Source organism: Amphiprion ocellaris, chromosome 6 (genome assembly GCF_022539595.1).
Source record: "Amphiprion ocellaris isolate individual 3 ecotype Okinawa chromosome 6, ASM2253959v1, whole genome shotgun sequence".
Lineage (NCBI taxonomy): Eukaryota > Metazoa > Chordata > Actinopteri > Pomacentridae > Amphiprion > Amphiprion ocellaris.
The window spans coordinates 16,983,141-17,004,667 of NC_072771.1; the positions used below are offsets into that span (position 1 = coordinate 16,983,141).

General features: G+C 40.2%; 1 protein-coding gene across 24 annotated transcripts in view; it reads left to right on the forward strand.

Moving 5' to 3' along the window:
* Positions 1–6,124: 6,124 nt before the first annotated feature.
* The window catches only part of rimbp2b (RIMS binding protein 2b), a 100,265-nt gene continuing 84,862 nt past the window's right edge, over positions 6,125–21,527 (forward strand). For 20 of the 24 annotated variants that reach the window (XR_004849033.2, XM_035957541.2, XM_035957545.2 and 17 more), the window contains exons 1-2: positions 6,129–6,175; positions 6,270–6,401. Coding sequence is in view for 20 of the 24 variants with exons in the window: in XM_035957541.2 (XP_035813434.2) it covers positions 6,173–6,175; positions 6,270–6,401 (135 nt within the window). In the remaining 4 variants the exon portion in view is untranslated. Of the gene's footprint in view, positions 6,176–6,269; positions 6,402–10,750; positions 10,772–21,527 lie in introns of those variants that run through there. The other 4 variants (XM_055011226.1, XM_055011227.1, XM_055011228.1 and 1 more) reach the window with 2 other exon arrangements.

A 21,527-nucleotide genomic window follows, 5' to 3' on the forward strand; every position in this document is an offset into this window, starting at 1 on the left:
GATTCAAATTAATAGAAGAGTCGGAGAAAGCTGAGAGCGGCGAGTCGAAACACTGAGGAGACACTCAGGAGAGTTTGGGAGGCGATGCAGCAACATCAAGCTGAAGACAAGAGGATATGAACTAGATGACATATGAGGGTAAGCTAATGCTCGTTCGCTAGCTATCATGTATCAGTCCTGTGAACGACCCTGTAATAGGGCTGCAACAAACGACGAGTCGACGAATCGCCTGAGCACGATACGTCATCAAAAGCGGAAGTGAGCGCACAATGCAACAGAAATCACCGTCCGAGCAGAGCGCAACACGCATGGACATCCGCGCTGTATCATGCATATATAGTATATGCATGATACGGCGCGGATGTCCGCGCTGTATCGTAAACGCGGATGTCCACGCTGTATTGTGCATATATAATATATGCATATACTATATATGCACGATACAGCGCAGATGTCCATGCGTGTTCCGCGCTCCACTCCGACGGTGATTTCTGTTGCATTGCGCGCTCACGTCCGCTTTTGATGACGTATCGTGCTCAGGCGATTCGTCGTTTGTGGCAGCCCTACCCTGTAATGGCTGCAGTTTATCACTATTAGGTATTAAAATATGTATGCTGTGTATGTGTTTCAGATGGCTCTCTTATGAGACTTCATGGGATTTACCTGAAGCAGCAGCAGATGAGCCCACAGTGGCACAAGGAGTAGAGGAGGAGGGCAGAGATGTACAGGATGCACTGATGCACTACGTGTCATGCAAAAGTTAAAAGTTATTCTTCTTGTTATATTTCTGTTTTTCGGTCCCCGGAACACTATTGTTTTCTTTAATGCAATTCTGACAATAAACTTTTGTACCTTTTGCAGATGTGTTTATGCTATTTTTTTATTTGTGAAGGTTAGCAAGATTTCATGACAAATTAAACACCAAAACATTAAAACAGCTGTTTAAAGAATATTCTAGTTTGATAAATCAGTATTGCTTTGGTGTAATTCAGTCAACAGAATTATGAACCATAAAGTAGTTTGTGTTAAAACATGTTAAATCCCATTACACATAAATGCATTGTTAGGGAATACAGAATTGTTTGGTTCAGACTGTTGAGTCTTTTCCTACCAGTGTCTTAACAGACAAAATGAAAAGTTATGATGCAATCACATAAGTCACAAAATAGTTTATTAGTCAGCAGCAAAATCAAAACTATTTACAATGTGACTGATGTATTAGCTTCTGAGAGCTAAATGTTAGAAACAGCAGCACGAAATACAAGCGGAGCACGGAGTTAGCGCTGATGGCTAACTGGCTAGCGCTGATGGCTAACTAGCTAGCTTATTGTCTGCTACAGGAGACAACAAAGTTACTTTCTAAATATACTTGTTTGCTTAAAGGGAGCTTGCCACCAATGGGATAAATGATGTAAAAAATTCTTGAAGTCACAAAACACTCACCATTCTCCAACGTCTCCAGCAATGCAGCGGCTGAGTCTCCCTCCTGTTGCTGGCGGTGCGGTGCCAGTAAATAGCTTTCATTAAACCTCTTCCAACACCTCCTGGTTGACCCACGCTGGCCGTTGTGGTCCTGGGTGGACCGATAGTCACTTTTGAGCTTTTTCAGCTTCTCCCTACACTGCTTCATTGTCCTCTTTATATACAGTCTACTGTATGTGTGAGCGGCCATCCGCTCTGAGACCTCCTGATAAACTTTCTCCGTCCAGCTCCCTCTGTATTCTTTGGTCCACCACCAAAGACAGAAAAGTCTCGACCTCTTCATTCACCCACGGTACAGGTCTGGCTGTCATATTAAAATTATGAAGAACAGAGAGTTTCGTGAAGAGCAATGCACACTGTCGCTGTTTAGTTTTTTTTAAATGCCGGTTTTGTTTTTGTGCTGGAGTCGCTCTCGTGTGTCGTCACTCCCTGTCCAATCAGTGGCCTGCACTCCTGTCCAATCAGTGACCTGCACTATGTAGACGTCACATCTCGGCTCACTTCATCTTGCTTGGAACCTCAGCCGAGGAGTACGGAAAATCTTGCCTGACACCATGCACAAATCCATATGGAAACGCTCGCAAACAAAGACGAAACGAGCCGAGCCGCACCGCGCCGACTAGGTGCTTGTGGAATCGCGGCTGAGAGACCATCAATCACACTCACATTCACACCTACGGACAATTTAGAATCATCAGTTAACCTCAGCATGTTTTTGGACTGGAGGAAGCCGCAGTAGTCGGAGAAAACCCACGTATGCACAGGGAGAACATGCAAACTCCATGTAGAAAGTTCTTGTAGCTGCAAGGTGAAAGTGCTAACCACGAAGCCACTGTGAAATAAGACCCCATGAAAATAATGACTTCTTGAATTATAGCGGTTTAGATTATTCACTGTTCCTTTAGCTTCCTTTAGACTGGTCAATATATAATTGAGGGACCTTTGAAGTCCATGGGATATATCTTGCATACATTTTTATTAAAAGTAAAAAACACACATTTTTTATGTTCTTTATGCTCACGTCTTTACAAATTCCATATTTATTTATTATGGAAACAATCGCTTAATAAAAAAATGACTGGATATCACTAAAATGTCAAATAAATAACCGTCCAAATTTAATTACAGCCACCTTCTAATTAACTACACAAGAATAAAATGGCTTTATTCAAAAATTGTTTTGATTGTGTTCTTTTTATTGAGATGATCATGACAGACATTTCTTTTTTGGCAATATATTCAATTTTATATAGAAAATATCAAATTGTATCTGTGTCTGAGAAATCACTTTCAGCTAAGTTACCCATTACAAAAACACCTCTCAAGGAAGTGTGTTAATTCCAGATCACATGATCTGCTCCACATGATGTCATTTCCTCCTGAAGAAAAGCCTGGCAAGATTCCAAGTTATTTAATACAGAGTACTGTGTGAGTCAAGTGTAGATTTATCACGTCAACAGGTCTACGACAATATCTTCATAAATAACTTTCAATTTCAATTTTACTCAATTGTATATATAATATTTTAAAAGAATCTTTCTCTGAAAATGCCATGTAGTGTTTGGTTATAGGCAGACATGTTGATTTTAGGCCTGAAAACAGAAAAAAAAATCAACTATGATACCTGGCAACTATGTTACAAAAAGTCCGGCAATTATATATTGCCCCTGCAGATGTAGAAAGTACTCTCCTCTCTCAACCAACCTCCCTAGGTGCAGCTCCAGCACACCAGCTCACCTGCCACTCAGCTCAAACATTGTGAAACTGCATGACGCTACACAGCAGCAAGTTGCAATACCAGAGTAATCCAGCCATACCTTAGAAATGGAAGCTGATTTTGAAGGACAACGATGATGCAGAGCGCCTCATCCTGCAAGCTGACAGGATTGGTTCTTCAGGTTTGTTGTCCTTGGAACCCTGGAAGTGAATCCGTGCTTTTGAGTCATCAATACACCGCAATTTTAAGGTGGAAATAGTAGTTATTTCTCTCATTATGTGTCTAATAGCATCTAAAAAAAAATCACTATTTTGGTAAGAGTTGGAGGTTAGTTGTAGTTATTTAATCCGTGACGTTTAACTAAGTAACTTTTTGAGTAAATTTGCACTTACCTAACCATAACCCTAACATTTTATACCAGACAACAAGCAAAGAATGTCATTTTTAAAAGGGGTTTACTTAAAGGTGATTTCATGTGCTGCATATTTCCTCTTGAAGGTAACATTTCATCACAAATACCAAATTCACCATAAATACAGGTGCATGTTTACATGTGATTGATACAATGTCAGTTATTTCCCATATTACGTAAATTAAGTGGATAAAAGACGTTAGTTTTCCAATATTTTTATTCATTTATTCCTAGCTTTTGAGTTACTTGCTACTAAAGTCTTTTTATCAGTTGATCAAAACGACAAAAGTCAGACAAAAAAACAAACAAAATAAAAAAAATAAATAGCAAAAAACGAGAAAAATGACAAGAAACAAAAGAAATAAACACAAAAAATTAGACAAAAAGTTATAAAGCGACATAAAAATGAGACAAATGTCACAAGCGAGAAAAAACAAAACGACAAAAACGATATGCAAAACGAAAAAGGAAAACACGAAATGACAAAAATAAGACAAAAAAACAACAAAAACGAGACAAAATATTACAAAAATGAGACACAAAATGACAAAGGTGAGAAACAAAATGACAAAACATGAGACAAATGACAAAAGTCAGACGAAATAGGACAAAAAACAACAAAAACAAGACAACATATGACAAAAATGAAACACAAAATGACAATCTAGTATTTTATTTTATGATCAAAACATCTTGTCATGGTCCAGAAATTATTTTAAATGTATAGTTTTACAAATTTAGAATTTGCAGTTAATGTCTTCTCTGTAATTTTTGCACTTTACAAAGTCGTTCCGTGGGCCGCGTATTTGACACCCCTGACATAAGATATCCCTCTGATCTTAAAAGGACAGGACTGAATTACATGGTATAGTAGAGTGTTTGGTCTAACTGGAATTGGGGCTGACAGGGGAGGAAAATTCAACAGCTAGTAGTTTATATTCTTCAGCGGGTTGGAACACGCTGACCTGGATGATGCAGTAGAAACTGTTTTCTAAGTGATGATTGAACTACTGGATTCTGTAGGGGGTTCCCAGCCTGTAGTCACATTATAGCTAACAGCTATTGTAAATCACACTTATGGGATCAATAATAGCTTTAATTTTGGGCTGTAGTTCATTTAAGGGCAGTCTTTCCTGCCAATAGCATGTTTTTATCTAGTCTCTGGTGCATATTTGTAGATTTTACAAAAAGTAAAACAAATGATTTCCACATTTACACTAAGAGGTGTTACATATACATACACTACCATTCAAAGGTTTGGGATCAGAAATGTTAGAAATGTCCTTATTTTTGAAGGAAAAGCTGTTTTTTTCAATGACGATAACATTAAATTAGTCACAAATGCAGTCTAGACATTGTTAATGTGGTAAATGACTATTCTAGCTGGAAACGGCTGGTTTTTAATGGAATATCTCCATAGGGGTACAGAGGAACATTTCCAGTAACCATCACTCCTGTGTTCTAATGCTACATTGTGTTAGCTAATGGTGTTGAAAGGCTAATTGATGATTAGAAAACCCTTGAGCAATTATGTTAGAACATCAATAAAAGTGTGAGTTCTAATGGAAAACATGAAATTGTCTCGGTGACCCCAAACTTTTGAACGGTCGTGTATATATATATATATATATATATATATATATATATATATATATATATATATATATATATATATATATATATATATATATATATATATATATATATATATATATATATATATATATATATATATATATATAGTAGTACAAATTTGTGTTCGTAGTATTTATTTATTTTTTTTTAATGTTTATTTGTACAGGTAGTCTCATTGAGACACAGGGTCTCATTCTCAAGAGAGACCTGCCCTTAAATAACATAACAAAACAACATTGAGTCACTGACAAACAACACTAAGGGACCTGTACTAGACAATAACACTCTGAGTTACAGACAGACAGGTTCATGTCAAAACACAACATAGACATCGAAATGGATGTGCAAAAGCGCCAAGCAATAAAGTTAAAATGTAAAAACACTAACAACAAGAACAAGTCCTAAAAAATGATATTTCCATACTATTTAAGAGATGTTTGAAGCCCACCAAGGGAATCAAGTTGGACACCTTCAGAATCTGCTGTAGTGAGTTCAAGGTTGAGGGAGCAGAGTAAGAAAAAGCTGTTTTAGTATTCCTGCACTCTTCTGCTTTTCTTATTTATATTGTATATATAGTGTGTATACCTCACCTCTTTATTTTGTAGTTGTGTTTTCTTGCTTATATATGCATGCGATATAATGACCTTCATAACAAAATCGAATGCTTCCAGAGGAAATAAATGTAACAGTAAATTTCTTCCATGCAGCTCTTGCCTGTTTTTTAATTACTAAAATGTAGTTTTCTGAATTTCCTGTGGCAGCTGTGCTGTCCTTTCTGTCTGTGTGTACTGACAATAATCCAACATCCATTATTATGTAACTCTGCTGAATACAGATATTTATAATCTCACCATGCTGGAGTTATGACATCATCCAGCGCTGCTGACCATGACAGGCATTTGGGGAAACATGCAAACTCTTCTGTCATGGTAGGTTATTGCTTGTAACAAACAGCAAATGGATCATTCAGATGTAATGCAGCTGATGTGCGGCTTAACTTGATGTGTGTTTTTTGTGTGCCAGGGGACAATGGGCTGTCAGAAGACTTGCAAGGTGGAGAAGCTCCTGAGACAGTCTCAGAGGGAAGTAGTGTGGAGCCAGAGACAAAGGTTAGCCACCGCAAAGAAGAGCAGCCGGATGAGAAGCACAGATAAGGTGAGTGTGGTGTGCTGTTTGCCTTTGTGTTGTTTGCTGAGCTTTCGATGAATAACTGCGTCTGGACACTGGTAGGATCAGCACTTGTTGATGCCTGCGGCCATAATCTGACCTCAGTCTGCACTCCTCCGCCAAGGCTCTGTACTGTCACCAAGGCTCATCATTAACAAATTCAACCATATGTGGCACTGGGAGATTGTATTTTCATCTCTTACGCAGATGATTTAGCTACTAAACAAGCAAGATACTGTAACGCTGTATTTATTTTAAGTGGCATTTGCTTGTTTACAGAGATTACCCAACATGCCATTATGTAATATGCATTTTAGAAAATAAAGCATAAAATACACAATCTCCTCAGATTAATTGCTTTCGGGCAGGTTTGCTACATGCGCCGCAGTAGCGTGTAATTGTAGATTTCCACGCCGAAACATGCATTTTAATATTTGTGGAAAGCCTGCCTACTTATTTAATAATTTTGTCAGGTTTTACTTTCTAAGCACAGTACTTGGAGCAGAATGAAAGAATATTCATGTCAGGGATTTAGTGCACCACAAGGGTTATTTTTCGGATGTGCAAAATATAGCTGTGTTGGTAAATAACCTGAGCAGCTCTTGACTGTGTCCATGAACACGTTAACAGTCTTTACTGGGAGGTGTGTGTTTTTGTATTGTGAGTGGAGGACCTTGGGGATGTGGAAATGGGTGAAACTGCTGCGGGGGTGACTGTTGACACGTTAACATTTCACAGCTGGACTGAATATATACTGAGGACATCTCTACATATGTTCTTCCAAGTCAGAGTGAATGTTTCAGAAATCCACAGTGACATTCTTAAAGGACAAATGATGCCACTTTTAGCATTCTTTCTCATCACAGATATCTACATTTACTGGAGAATCTGACTAGTCATTTTTTTTCAACATATCTTTCATTGCTCTCAGTTAAAGTCCTTTTTAGATATCTAAAATTGAGCTCAAGCTTGTCAGAATGATGTACTTTTTAAAAAAAAACTGGAAACATGACTAGTCATATTGATGCAGACATCTCAAACTGGAATTCTGCCTATTCAAAATGTAATTACAGACGTGTTGAATTCAGGTTTTGACAAGGCAAAATGACATTGTAGTTGTCTGAAGTTACGTCAGAAGCTACAGCAACTGGGAGGCAGAGGCGGAGGTGGCTTGCTTGTCAAACATATTATGTAATCTAACTGGGCTGAAACCCTACAATTTCAGCTACCATTATTCACGAATAGGAGATCAGTGCTTGGTTTTGATTCCCTGTAAATTTTGACCACAACTCTTATTACTGTGCTGAAAACATCTTCATATTTCATGGAATTTTCTAACAATCTTGTCCACACGCACAGCAGTCGCCATTGCTTCTCCCAACAGTCTTCAAATGCTTTGCTTGACCAGTATCTAGTGGGAAGCCTCATGTGAGCAACGTCATGCACAACAATTTGTACTTATCATCATGATGTTTGAGATATCTGCAACGATCACTTTGACCATTTATAGTGAATTACACATACCTTTAATTGTCATTTTCGCTGGTCACAGTGTCGTCAGTAAGGATATCTGTAATGTTAATTCTAGATAGTCAAACTCAGCTAATAAATGTTAAAATGGTTTGCCATAGTGGTTTCTGTGTTTTCTGCACCTTTTTCAGAGTAGATATTTGATGGAAACTAACTGACTGTTATCATAACTCGAGGATGCAAGTGGAATTCTACAATCTGACTATAATTATGTTATGCCACACACACTGTTGGCACATCTGCACAGTGGGTTATGTTACGATTGTTCTGAAAATTGAACTGCCAGCTTGATTAAATGATCACTGCAGGTGCAGTCATTTGCTTATAGGGATAATAAGAGAGGGGGATGAGGAGCTCTATCAGATACTTGCATAGAAACTAGCAAGAATGTGGCCTCACATACAGCCTGTGCTCTGAGAAATGCATCATTTTTATCAGAGTTGCCTTGTATGTGGATGGTTGTTTTGAAAGTCTTCAGATAGCGCTTTGATACAGTGGAGGGTGTTACAGACGACCTCAGAGTGGTTCACTCTGCAAGCAAACAGCAGGAGGCAGGGCAGGACCCGATGTTGAAGAAACAATGTGAATCAATGTGAAGTCAGTGTCACAGTTGAGGCCCCTTTGAAATAATCTGACTTCTACCCTCATCAAATAAACGTTTATTTTTTCTCATGTAAATATTGTCTGACGTCTGAAACATTTGCTACTTCTATAGGCTTAGCTCTTAGTGTTGTTGCACCACACACAGTTTTTTATTAATATGCAGAACCCTTCACAAAAGGGAATGTCAAAACAGTTGTTCACACCTCCAAACGTGTCTCCGTCAGCTCGGTAAAGGCAGGCCCGGAGCTGCTGCTCTGCATTCTGACATCCTTTGACAGCTGTCTGCACAGGTTTGGTTCCCTTTAACATTCTAAGGTTGGCAAGCGTCCACTGAATCATTATTCGTAGAATAAAATAAACTAACACAGGACCAGCAGCTTGATGCACCCCGCACTGGTCTGTCCCAGTGTAGAGAAAATGCCCTGATCAAAGCTCAGACTTCATTTGCAGCTAGTCATTAACGTTTCATGATTTTATTAAAGTGCTTTGTCACTTTTGTATTCCACACTTGAATCTGAAAGTACAGTATTCCACTTGGGTGGCTTTGATGTGATGGGAGAAAAAGTATAACAGGGCTAGAAATAAAGGACTGCATTATCCTTTTTCATGGAGACACTTCAAATCTGACATTTGAAAGGCATTTATTAGACTTACAGTGATGAATAGCAGAATAAAATCACCTTCATAAACACAATTTCTTTGTCAAAAAGACTGGAGAAGTGGAATGCTCGCAGGCATACTTTTAACGCTATGATTTTAGTTCTTTTACAAATTGCCCTGGAGGAGATTTACAGTGAAGTTGCCCATAGCAATCGATGTGACAGTGAAAACATCAGGTGTGCTTCCTGCTCATTGTCTGAGCTCAGCACCTCCCCATTTAGTGTTTACACAGCAGGTAGAGGACATGGGCGGGAACAGTTGACATCAATTGTGTGTGATGCCGAGGTGCCTTGAGTCTTTAACAGCTGCTGTGCAATATAAGATCTCAGTTGGCATTGCAGAGAGTGTCCCGCTGGAGGAGGGGGAGGGACGGCTCTAAACAGAGGTAAGGAGATGCTGTGGTTGCTAGGCATCCACGCTGAGGAGAGCATATCTGTTTTGGGCCCTCTCTCTCCTCTTTCCCACAACAGGGTGCAGAACCACCGTCAGCCACAGGGGGCAGCCACACCGCACACTGCTGCTGTGCTGCTCTCCTTCATATCTCCTTATAGTAAAAAAACCCAGGATGGCCCAAATAATCCCCTTTAATACCCTTCTGCACTTGATTTCCTGATCCGTGATTGGACAGTAATGGTGTTGCTGCTGTTTGTGATAGCTGATTTGTCTGGCCCACAGTTCAGTGAGTGAGGGTTTGTCAAGCTGAGCCTCTGGTGGAGGCTGTGTGGCATAATGACCCATGACGAGGCAAGGCAGAGTCCCTGTGTCAGCTTGCAAAAAAGAAACAAAAAACTGCTGAGAGTTACTGCAACAAAACTGGGAGCATGGACCAAGGCGGACCGGCGGAGAACCTCACATGACCTTGCCAGCTTCAATCATGGTCGCTCATCAGTGGTGGTTAGGTGAGCAGGCAGTGCGATGGAGCACGGTGCTGCTGGAAGCGTTTATTGACAGGATCGTCTGTGACTGCTGAGAATAAGACAGAGAATGACCAATTCTGATTAAAGAGGACGAAAGACATCCTGGAGAGGGAGTGCTGCTCGGTGCTGCTGCGCACTACACTGCCTCTGCACCCCTGCGTGCTCGCGTCTGTGTGACTAAGCGAGAGTGTGTGTGTGTGTGTGTGTGTGTGTGTGTGTGTGTGTGTGTGTGTGTGTGTGTGTGTGTGTGTGTGTGTGTGTGTGTGAGAGAGAGAAAGTGAGAGAGAGCGAGAGAGAGAGGAAGGGGGCGTGTTGATGTGTGTGCTCTGCTGCACAGCCATGGTAGTGTGAGCTGAATGATGCTCGCTGGCCGCCTCTCTCTCTCTCTCTCTCTCTCTCTCTCTCTCTCTCTCTCTCTCTCTCTCTCTCTCTCTCTCTCTCTCTCTCTGTCTCTCTCTCTCTCTCTCTCTCTCTCTCTCTCTCCTTGCGCTGCCTGGCTGTGCCTCTTTCTGCCGAGCATTGATGAACCATTTTATGCTACACAGCTGCCATAGCCATCGTCCTGCTCCTGCTGCTGCTGCTGGCTGCTTTCCTATCCTTCCAATACAGTAGGAAACACCTGCTATTTCATCGGTCCTTCCTGCTAAGGTAGTGTACCATGTACTGTCTGCTGTCAAGCCGTGTATGTTTTTCTGAGCCGAGGATTGTTGTACTGACTCTGCTGCAGGTTGCCTGTGCTGCTGATGCTGCTGCTGCTGCTGCTGATGCTGGTGGACGGATAAGGATGATCAAACATGTCTCAGTGTCTTTGACTCTTAGTGGCAAAGATAATTGAAATGCTGCCCGTTACCCTTGTATGCATTTCTTAAGAGATGGATCCGGCTGTTTTGAGCTGCTCTGCACAGGAGTGCAGGTTTGACAGCACAGAGAGGAGCCAGAGGACATTAGACATCATTTGCATGCAGTCAGGATCTATTGTCATGTTTTTATGTTGTTTCATTCTCTTGACCTGATGGAAAACAGGCTGCAATGAAGAATATTCCAGTTCTAATAGCGGACAATGTGTGTTTTCTCTGCGTGTGATATAAGATGATTTTTGGGATGGATGTTGGTTCTGGTAATTGCTGCCATGCCTCTCAGAAGATGCTTTCTGTAAAATCTACATGCAGAGGAGATTCCTTAGCTGAGACGGTTACTACGGTTACTAAAGTTGTGTCAATTATCTGGAGACGTGAATGCTATTTGGAAAAGATGAATGAATTTTATGACACATCTGTGCAGATTATCCATCGGTGTGATATACCAGTCGACTATTACCAATACCAGGCTGTCAGGAAAACAGCTGGTTTATTTATACCAACTGAAAGGGAGCCTTGTGTGTTTATGTTTGTGTGCGTTACGATTTGACACTGAGTGTTGTTTGGGGACATTAGGAGACATGTAATCGATGTAACTGTTTGTGAATATTGTGCCAGTGGCTTCAGTGCTCAATTTGCAGTGACACAAGATCCTATAGGTGGCAGTCCTGAGAGCACAGAGTGACAGTGGGAACAGACAGCCAAGGCTGAACTGTGGGAGAATATGTTGTCTGTGTGTCTGTGTGTGTGAGTGTGTACGTGTGTGTGTGTGTGTACTCACAGGTGAGGCTGTTTTTGCTGCCTCCCAAGGTCAGTCATTTGAAGAGCTTCCGTAATTAGGACTGTCACTCTCGGCTCACGCCTCGGATATGAGAGAGCACTCTGACGCCAAACTCCCATTCATACCGTGGCTCCTCCTGCCCACCTTGACAAGCAGGCACGGCCATTCATCATTTCACCGGTTATCCCTGAGCTGCCACCAAGTGACTTTTATCTTCACAATGCACGGGAGACAAGTATTCATATTTCTAACCTAAATTTGTGTGCTCTCCAGTGAGTTGATTGCAAGAGTGGAGGTGGGAGCGTGGTGTTGGTGGTGGTGAGGGGGGTTCAAGGAGGGAGGAAGAGGAAGCTGTTGAACATTTATTAAATCCAGCCCTGGCTCTAATAATATTTGCACGCACGCTAACAGGGAGGGGTTTGCTGCACAGGGAGTTCAGACATTTAGTTTTTTTGTCTCAGAAGAGTATACTGGATTTTCATTCTGAAAAACATCTTGCCACTTAACACCATATATTCTTCATTTGGTATTTGCCTGTAAAGCATAGAACTGTGCATTAGATTTTATAGATCTGATATTGATATAATGGCTAACATCTGTTTCTTAAATTCAAAATTAAGTATTTTTTTTTATAAATATCAATTAAAGTCCTTTTCCAGTCATTCATGTAACCACCCTAGTGTATCAAAGTTACACATTTAATTCTTTTTCTTTACATGAAAAAATCCCTTCCTGCCTTAAAATGGCTTAGATATCACTCCACACCATTGCTTCCTCTGTGTGCAGGTCTGTAAAGTTCTTTCCTCACTCTTCACTCACCCCTTCCTGTTGAAGCACTCCAGCTCACCTATGACTCTGTTCAGTCGCTGTAAAACTACTGTAGGCTGAACTACAGAAAGTTGTAATACTGCAGTAATTCAGCCGCACGTGTTGAAACTGGAGGCATTCTGAATTAGAATAACGGTACAAGCTGACAGGATTGGTTTCTTAGATTTGCTATGTATGAAAGCCTGATGGTCTGAATCAATTTTTCTTTGAGACTATCCAGGTATGCTGCAACTTCCAGGTAAAAATGCTCAGCCATAGTGTTGACGAGCATATAAAAACACCATATAGACACGTTAACAAGGTCAAAAATAGGGGGGTCCTAATATGCTATAGACTATAAAAATATACCAACAAAAATTTGGCCAAATATGCAATCAGTAGGACATTAATCTCGCTTTACAGATCTTTTTGGGTGCAACAAGAACAAATGTCTCCAGTACTTACTATCCTTTTTACTCTGTGTGTTACTCTTGAAGGAAATATCTGCCTCTTTGACTGCTGATGCTTCACCGTCATACCAAGCTAAACACAAACTTTGTTGGTTGTTTTGCTGGGTAGTGTATGATGGATTTATTGGAGTCCTTTGTTGTTCAAAGCCTGTTGTATTAATTCAGAAACGAGGCTGTGTAAACTCAGAGTGACTCAAACCAGACAAGTTGTGGGCTGTACAACCAAAACGATGAGCTGAAAGCTGCTAAAATGGTCAGTAGAGGTGAAAGGACTGTAGAGCTGGGTGGCAATTCTCTGTTCAGTCACTCTCTTTTTGCATATAAGTATATATTTGATCTATTAATGTAACATTGCTAGTTAGAGCAGATTAAAATTTGAAAAATATACTTGTCAGTTCTGTTGACAGTGCAGAGGTTTTTAGAGGATAAATCATTTCTGTATGTTCTTAAACGTTTTTGTGTTTGGACTTGGTACACTGATAATGACATACAAGTCAATACCTGCGAGTGCTGACACAATAGGCTACCTTTCAGGGGGAATATTTCAAGGGTTCTTTAAATTAACATGAGATGTGTGTTTGGGTGGCCCAGTTGAAATCCCACTACACTTTATGTGTAACGTGTACATCGTTTAGTTGGCAAGCTGAACAGTCTTATTACTGTGAAGAATTGTCTCCAGTGGTGGTGTTAGAGAGAAATAATGCACTGAACATGGCTGCTCAGCAGAGGATGTGGCAGTGTGAGAGGAGCATGCCTCAGCATGGTCCTGAGTGACTAAAGCTAGGCTGTAGTAACAGCTGGAACACTGCTGCTGCTGGCGCCTGGATGTGGCCTGGATAAGGCACGTGACCCTACCATAGTGTGAGGCATTAGTGATATGAACAGCAGGGTCCACGGTCGCTGTTACATAACACCATCTTCACTGGGAAATCTCTGTAAAGATGGCTTCAGGAGACACTGTGACAGCAGAGTGAAAGTGCATTATCATTGTCAGTAACCACATCACTTGTTCAGATTGTTGGACAGTGTCATGCATGACAAAGCAACCATGTGTCTCCTGAGGGTTTTTTCACGTGATTGCAGATTTATAGAATACAGATGTTTTGTGTTTTGTAAGCCTCAGGACACACATGTTCATGTATATGTTCTTGTCTAAACATGCGTATGCACTTGCATATCCTTACACCTGTGTTGCAGTCTGTACCATTACATTTATGCACGCGTGTGTTTGCATACAGCACATGTTACAACGCAACTCCTGCGGCACAAATGTAATGTAAGTAGATACGTTGTGCCAGCTGTCGTCATGTCAGCAGTTTGACTGACTGTTGTCGTGGGAACTGACTGCTGACATGGCTGGAGGTCAGAGCAGAGTAGCCTGTAATCACCTCAGGAATCGGACTGCATTCATAATTGATTGTTCCTGGAGTTGATCAGGCTTGTCCACTCAGTCAGATGGACAACGCTGCTTTGGTGTAAACGGTATGAGATTAGATCCTACAGAAGTTAATAGTTGGATGTTCTTGTGGTGTTGTTTGTTTTGGTTCAGTATGCAGGCAGGTCAGAATACTCATTTCACAGGCAAGACTGAAGGCCCTGCCCTTGTACTACAAAACCTATGCTAAAGCATTAGTTCCATGAGTGTAACATTGTTGTGGATATTGATTATCTTCGAAGGAATTAATAGATAGAATACTTTGTTAATCGTATAGCAGGGATGTTGTAGTGTTACAGCAGCTACTTCACATGAATTGCAAAACAATGAAAGACCTAATTATATACAATCAAATAAATAGAATAGAGTAAGGCTGAGAGAGACAAAAGGTAGAGCCATAGCTATACTACAGTACAGCATTCGTAACCCTACTATTTGCTCATGTTAGTGTTGTATATTTAATTTTTAAAAATAAAATATTTTCCCCCCTTCCATTTACATTTAACAATACATTCAAACAACGAAGTGAAAAGGTGGTTTTCTACATTTAAAAAAAATATAATAAAAATCAAAAACTGAAATCTCAGTTGACTCCAGACCATTACAGCTTGGAGTCTTCTTGGGTAAGTCTCCATAAGCACACCTAAATTTAGGCAGTTTATCCCATTCTTCCTGTCAGATCCCTTCAGGCTTCATCAGATTGGATGGGAAGCGTCTGTGAGCTCCCATCTGCATCTCCCTCCACAGATGTTCTATGGTTTAAGTCTGGGCTTTCACTGGGCCACTCAAGGACAGGCAGACTTGTCCTGAGGCCAATCCAGTGTTGTCTTGGCTGATTGTGTTGAATCATTGTAGTACTGAAAGGTGAACTGCTGCTCAACTCTCAAGTCACTGTAGAGAGAAGCAGGTTTTCTCTAAGGACCTCTTTGTATTTGGCTGCATTCTTTCTCCTTTCAATTCTGACCAATCTTCCTGTCCCTGTGGCTCAGAAGCAGCTGATGATGCTGCCACCACCGTGTTTCAGGCTTGCAATGGTATTAATGAGGCAATGAGCTTCTGGTTGGTAGACCTAGTAATTAGAGTTCTACCCTTATAGTTACAGTTACAACTCATCAGATCAAAGAATCTTCTTCTTCAAGTCTTTCAAAGTTTATTCGTTTCACTCAGAGTGGTTTGTAGATGTCCAGTAAAAGAAATGCGTTTTTTTTTTGTGTGTGTGTGTGGCAGAAATCAAAGCATTTTCCTGTTTTTATTGAATCAAAATCTCTATGTAATCTATTACAATATTGGAACGTGAGAAACAAGATAGTTGGAGGGAGAGGAGTGTGGGGTTGGGAGAGGGGAGACAGACTCACTCATGATACTTATAAATTTAAAATGAGGTGAATTTCTACCATGCATGCCTGGACAACGGCTGACAAGTACCCGAGACAGCAGTGATTTTGGTATCGTAGCTCTACAGTGATGAGCAAACCACAGTAAAAAATGTATACATCTATACATTTACTTATTAATATGTGCTGAATTTCACTGGAAACTGACTGGTGTTGTAGTTCAAAGGTAGCTAAGGTGTATGCTGCCACCTACTGTTCCGATAGCTATGTGGAAATGTGAGGTGGGTGGTAAAACTAGAATAAAAACCAGTGTTAAAACCAGCAAGAGAGTCAGATACTGCCTGACGCTAGACAGTTAAACATGCAGTTGTGGATGAGAGAGCAGTTGACTGCTGAATGTCAAAGATGTCGTATTTTAGCTTCTATTCTGCTTGTTCAACAGTTGTTTCATTATTCCTATTAACCCTTATGTTGTCCTGCGGGTCAAAATTGACCCGGTTTAAAGTTTGAAAATGTGGAAAATAATGTATTTTCACAGTGAAACTTCTGATGTCCACATTTTCAAAATTTTTGGGAAATCTTTGAACATTTTTTGGTGGGAAAAAAGAAATGTTAAAAATGTTTCTTAAGAACATTCACAAAATATCAACCAAAATCCATCGAATTTCACTGGATTTTGGTTCATTTTTTGTGAATGTTCTTAAAGAAAATATTAGAAATTTTACTGATATATATGTAATCACTTTAGATATTTTTAGGATTTTTTTTGGATGATTTTTACAAATGTTTTTGAAAATATTTACAAGAATTTTCTTGCCAAATTTGGGGGATTTTTTTTCTAAAACTTTTAAGGAAACTTTTAAGGAATTATTGGAATTTTCTTCCTGAAGGTTTTGAAAATTTTCAAAAATTTGTGGAATTTTCTTGCTGAATTTTTGGATTTTTTTTCAGACAAGGAAACAATATTTTTTGGTGCCCGTGAATGAGGACAACAGGAGGGTTAAACATATTTAAGGAGGATTTAAACAGCTATATTTATTCTCATGTTTTTTCTTTGGCATTGGCTAAAACCTCTTTGGGGGTCGCCAAATATTCTTCTATGTCCAATCCATTTGATTTATAGTTTAATCAAGTTCTAGACACATCTCAACAGCATAATTAATGCAAGAAAAAAAAATTGCACCCTAGCAGAGTTTAGAGTGCCACGGCAAAGGGTGTGAATACTTTTATAAATCAGTTTTTGTTTTTCAATATATTCAGAAAAAAATCTAAAACATGTTTTCATTGTGTCATCATAAATTAGGCAATAAGGTGTGCAAAAACAGAAGGGGTCTGAATACCCTCAGAAATGACTGGGTGCTGTCATTTCTGTGAAAAAGAAATTTTTTCTATTTTGGCCTATTTCTCATGCTTAAATGTGTCAGATCATCAAACTGATTTTGATGTAAGACACAGACAACCCAAGAAAACACAAAATGCAGGTTTTAAATGATGGTTTAATTTTTTGAAGGAAAAATGCTGTCCAGCCCCACCTTGCCCTATTTCAAGCTACCAATCTACCAAATTACCAAATTCATTTGGCAGTTGGGATCAATTTCACCATCCACACTCACAAATGATTACTGCCAGGCTTGCTGAAGCTAAACATCATTAAATAGAATCTATCTGGAATTGTGAAGCAGCTAAAGGGTCTCAAAAAACAGCACACGATGCCACATTCTAAAGAGACTCAAGAACAGATGGGAAACGAAGCCATTGACATTCATCTGTCTGGAAATGGTTGAAAAGCCATTGCTAAGGTTCTGGGACTCCAGAGAAGTGAGACATTATCCAGAAATGGAGAAACATGGAACAGTGGTGAACCTTAATGGAGTGGCCGGCCAAGAGCACATCAACATCTAATCCAGGAGGTCACAAAGGAACCCAGACGAACATCAAAAGATCTATAGGCCTCACTGGCCTCAGTTAAGGTCCATCTACATGATTCCACAATGAGGAAAACACTGGGAGAAAACAGCGTCCATGGGAGAGTTGCAAGGTACAAACCACTACTGACCAAAAACAACATAAAGACACATCTGGTATTTGCAAAAAAAAAGTTATCTAGATGAGCTCCAAGACTTTAGATAACAACCTGTGGACTGATGAGTCAAAGGCGGAACTTTTTGGAAGACATGGGTCCATTACATCTGGTGTAACACTAATACTGCATTCCACAGGAAGAACATGAAAGCAACAGTGAAACGTGGTGGTAGTGTGATGGTTTGGAGCTGCTTTGTTTCTACAGGACCTGGGTGACTTTGAGTCATGAATTCTGCTTTCTGTCAGAAAATCCTCCTGGAGAATGTCCACCATCAGTTCATGACCTAAAGCTCAACACAAATGTGTTCTACAGCATGACAATGACCAGAAGCACACAAGCAAGTCCACCTTTGAGTGGCTCAAAAAGAACAAAATTACGGTTTTGTAGTGGCCGAGTCAAACTGCAGACTTGAATTCAATTGACATGCTGTTGCAAAACCTTAAAAGGGCAGTTCATGCTTGAAAGCCGTCTAATTTGGCCGAATTCAAACTGTTCTGCAGAGAAGAGTGGGTTAGAATTCCTCCATGGAGATGTAAAAGACTGATCACAAGCGATCGCAAACATTTAACTGCAGTTGTTGCTGCCAGCGGACCAACCAGTTATTAGGTTCAGAGGGTCAATTACTTTTTCACAGGGGGTGATGTAGGTTTTTAATAATTCTTCAACAGAGAATATCATAAAATCAGATGAATGTGAAATATACAAGATACGATAAAGGAGAACAAACTAATCTAAAACAAAAAGTCTAATTGAGCAGTTAATTACAAGAGAAGTAGAATTCCAAGAAAAGCATCTTTTTCATATACCAACAGGATTTTAGGTACCACTAGCCAACCTTGCCTAACAAAACCCAAAGCAAAGAAAACATAATTTTGTTTTTGTGTGTGTGTGTTCTGCTCTGAGCTGCCAGTAAGTCTGTGTTTGTGGTCAGCTCAGCGAGGTGGAGGCCTTTAGACGAACAGGCCTGAGGGCGGGGGTTGGGGATGATTATGTGGATCTTGCCAAAATCCACAGACAGTGACGATTATTTGTCAGGATTTGCTTTGTAATAAAAAAGCTTATCTCCATGGGTTCAATCTCAGTCTCTACCTCTGTCTCTCTCGTTCTGCTTATAGGTTTTTGCTTACTGTGTCTACTTTGTCCACACTGTGCTCAGGTTTTCTTTAAAAAGCAAAACTGTGGTGAGTTTCATGTTTCAGCTTAATGCAACACACACCTGCTCAACGATATTTTTTCATTTGGAGCTGCTCTGCTGAGTTATTCAGGTCATAGTGTAAAACAGGAGGCAACAAAAGCAGGATGTTTTGAGGTGCGAAGTGGTTGTTGAATACCATATCCAATGTTCATGGCTTTTATATGGACACACTCTACTCTGTGTATTGTCCAGCATGTTGGAGGTTAATTACACACGCTTTGCTAACATATTATTGGCAGGCAGTGCTTACAGAAACCCTGTGCCAATCAGTTCAAGGCACACTTGCTGTTGCTACACCACTTTTAATGTTGAGAATGATTAATGGGACGCTAATGGGCTCCAGAGTTAATGCTTTGTGTTTATGTGGGTATGTAATTGATTCTAATGTCCTGATCAAGTGGAATTTCACAGCAGATTACTATAAAAAAAAACAAAAAACGTCTGACTGTGTATTTAGGTCCACAGCACAGTGATTCCCCTTTTTTTCAGTGATTCATCTTTGTTAACTTAATGATAGGGAACGCTACATTTTTCTATGTTATTGGTCTCTGTGGGGTTCATGAGCTTGCTTGTCCAATCCGCTGCGTCCATGCCAGCCCATCAATGAACAGGGGCACAGGATAATTGCATGACGAAGCTGTAATAAGGTGGATTGAATTAGCTTTGGTCTGACTAAAATGAATTAAAGAGGTCATCATGACATGCAGACTCCTGAACTGACTCATTATACCTGCTCAGCCAAATATATCTTAATATGGTGTATTATCGTTGCAATGCTGACAGTCTGGGACTGCAACACAACACGAGTTTGGACAAATAGCTGCAAGCTGCAAAAAAAAATCAAAGTTCAGTTCTGCTTAATGAGAAAAGTGTATGTAGTATTCATAGATGACAGCAGAACCCGTCAGTCATGACATTTATGACAAATAAACATATGCTGATTGCTCTGATGCTTTGCTTGTGATGAAATGTTTTTAGAAGTTACTCAGTTTGTTGTTTGTGAGAAAATTCCGAATCGAATCAACTTTGTTGGCCAAGTTTGTACATACAAAAAAGTAATTTGACTCTGGTGAATCTTAACTCTCTGTGAACAGTAAATAAAAAAAAGTACTAAAAGTTGGGTAGAAGTTGAAGAGTAAAGAAATAAACTAGAACAATAAGAGCATACATATAAGAGCAACATAAACACCCATAAATAGCAGCATTTACAGTGTGTGTGTAAAGTGGCAGGGTTACTGAGGTAGATGTAGTACATTTATATATCTTGTTACACTTTTAGAATGACAAAAGGAGTAACTCAAAAACATAATTTTAAAAAGTAGCTGATGGATGCAGCTCTCACAATTTTAAGTGAATAATTAACAATTCTAAATATCACTATCAGGATGAATACCATACATATCCACCTTGATAAACAAGCGTTTGGTTGAACTTGTTAAATCATCTGCTGCTTAAATTCCACACAAATTCTGATTTTTACATCTTTTTTTCCAGTGCTGGCTACGGGTTGAGAATTGAGGATAAGTCAATGTCTGAATGACATCAGATTAGAGAGCGGAGCTTCTGAGCACCTCTGAAAGTTGAGAAAGATGGAGGGACCACATGGCTTTAAGAGTTGTGCCTTGTGGCGTGGGTATGGGGGCAGGACAGAGACAGCCCGTGTCCAGATGTCTGTTTGCGTTAGGGAGGTTCTAGCGCTGCCTCCTGCCATGAGAAACAAACACTAATTGCCCATTGGCCCCGGGTTGGAGATGTGCAGCTGGGGACATGCCGCTAAAAATAGCACTGCTTGTTCCCATCAGTGGCAGGCACACAGCACTGTAGCATTAGTATGCAGCACTAACGCATGGCGTGGACAAAAAAGGTCATCTTCTGGCCATGGCCGTAAATGTCAGGGTGGGGGGACAAAGCGACACCAACACAGGGTGGCGAACTGCGAGCGGCGCCTCAGGCTTCATCCCCGTATGCACCAACCTACTGAACCATTGTCCTCTGTCGGAGCTCCGGCAGGAAAATGTCACATGACAGCAGCTGAGCGAGTGTCATGACATCTTGTGTTTTGTTTGTAGCTCAGCAGCATCCATGCTTGTTCCATGAAGTCTTTACCTCCATGCAGCGATGGCCTTCCATGCTTGAGTCGAGTTACAGCTCTCCCTCTATGACACAAAAGCAGCATCTGGTTCCACCTGACTGGAGCCATGAATAATTTAATAGGGGGCATTATTATTTCCAGCCAGCTCCACTAGCTTGGCAATAACAAGCAGTTTAGGTAGTGCTATCAGCGCTGCTGGCTAAGTGGTTGGACATGGAGAGAGGATGTTATTTTACCTTGTTGGCATCTTATACTTTTGTGGTTTTGTAAGTATCTGGTTGAATAAGTGCATAAGTGTTATTACACTAGATTAACATGTTGCTGAGTTGTTAGCAGATTTGGGAGTCTAA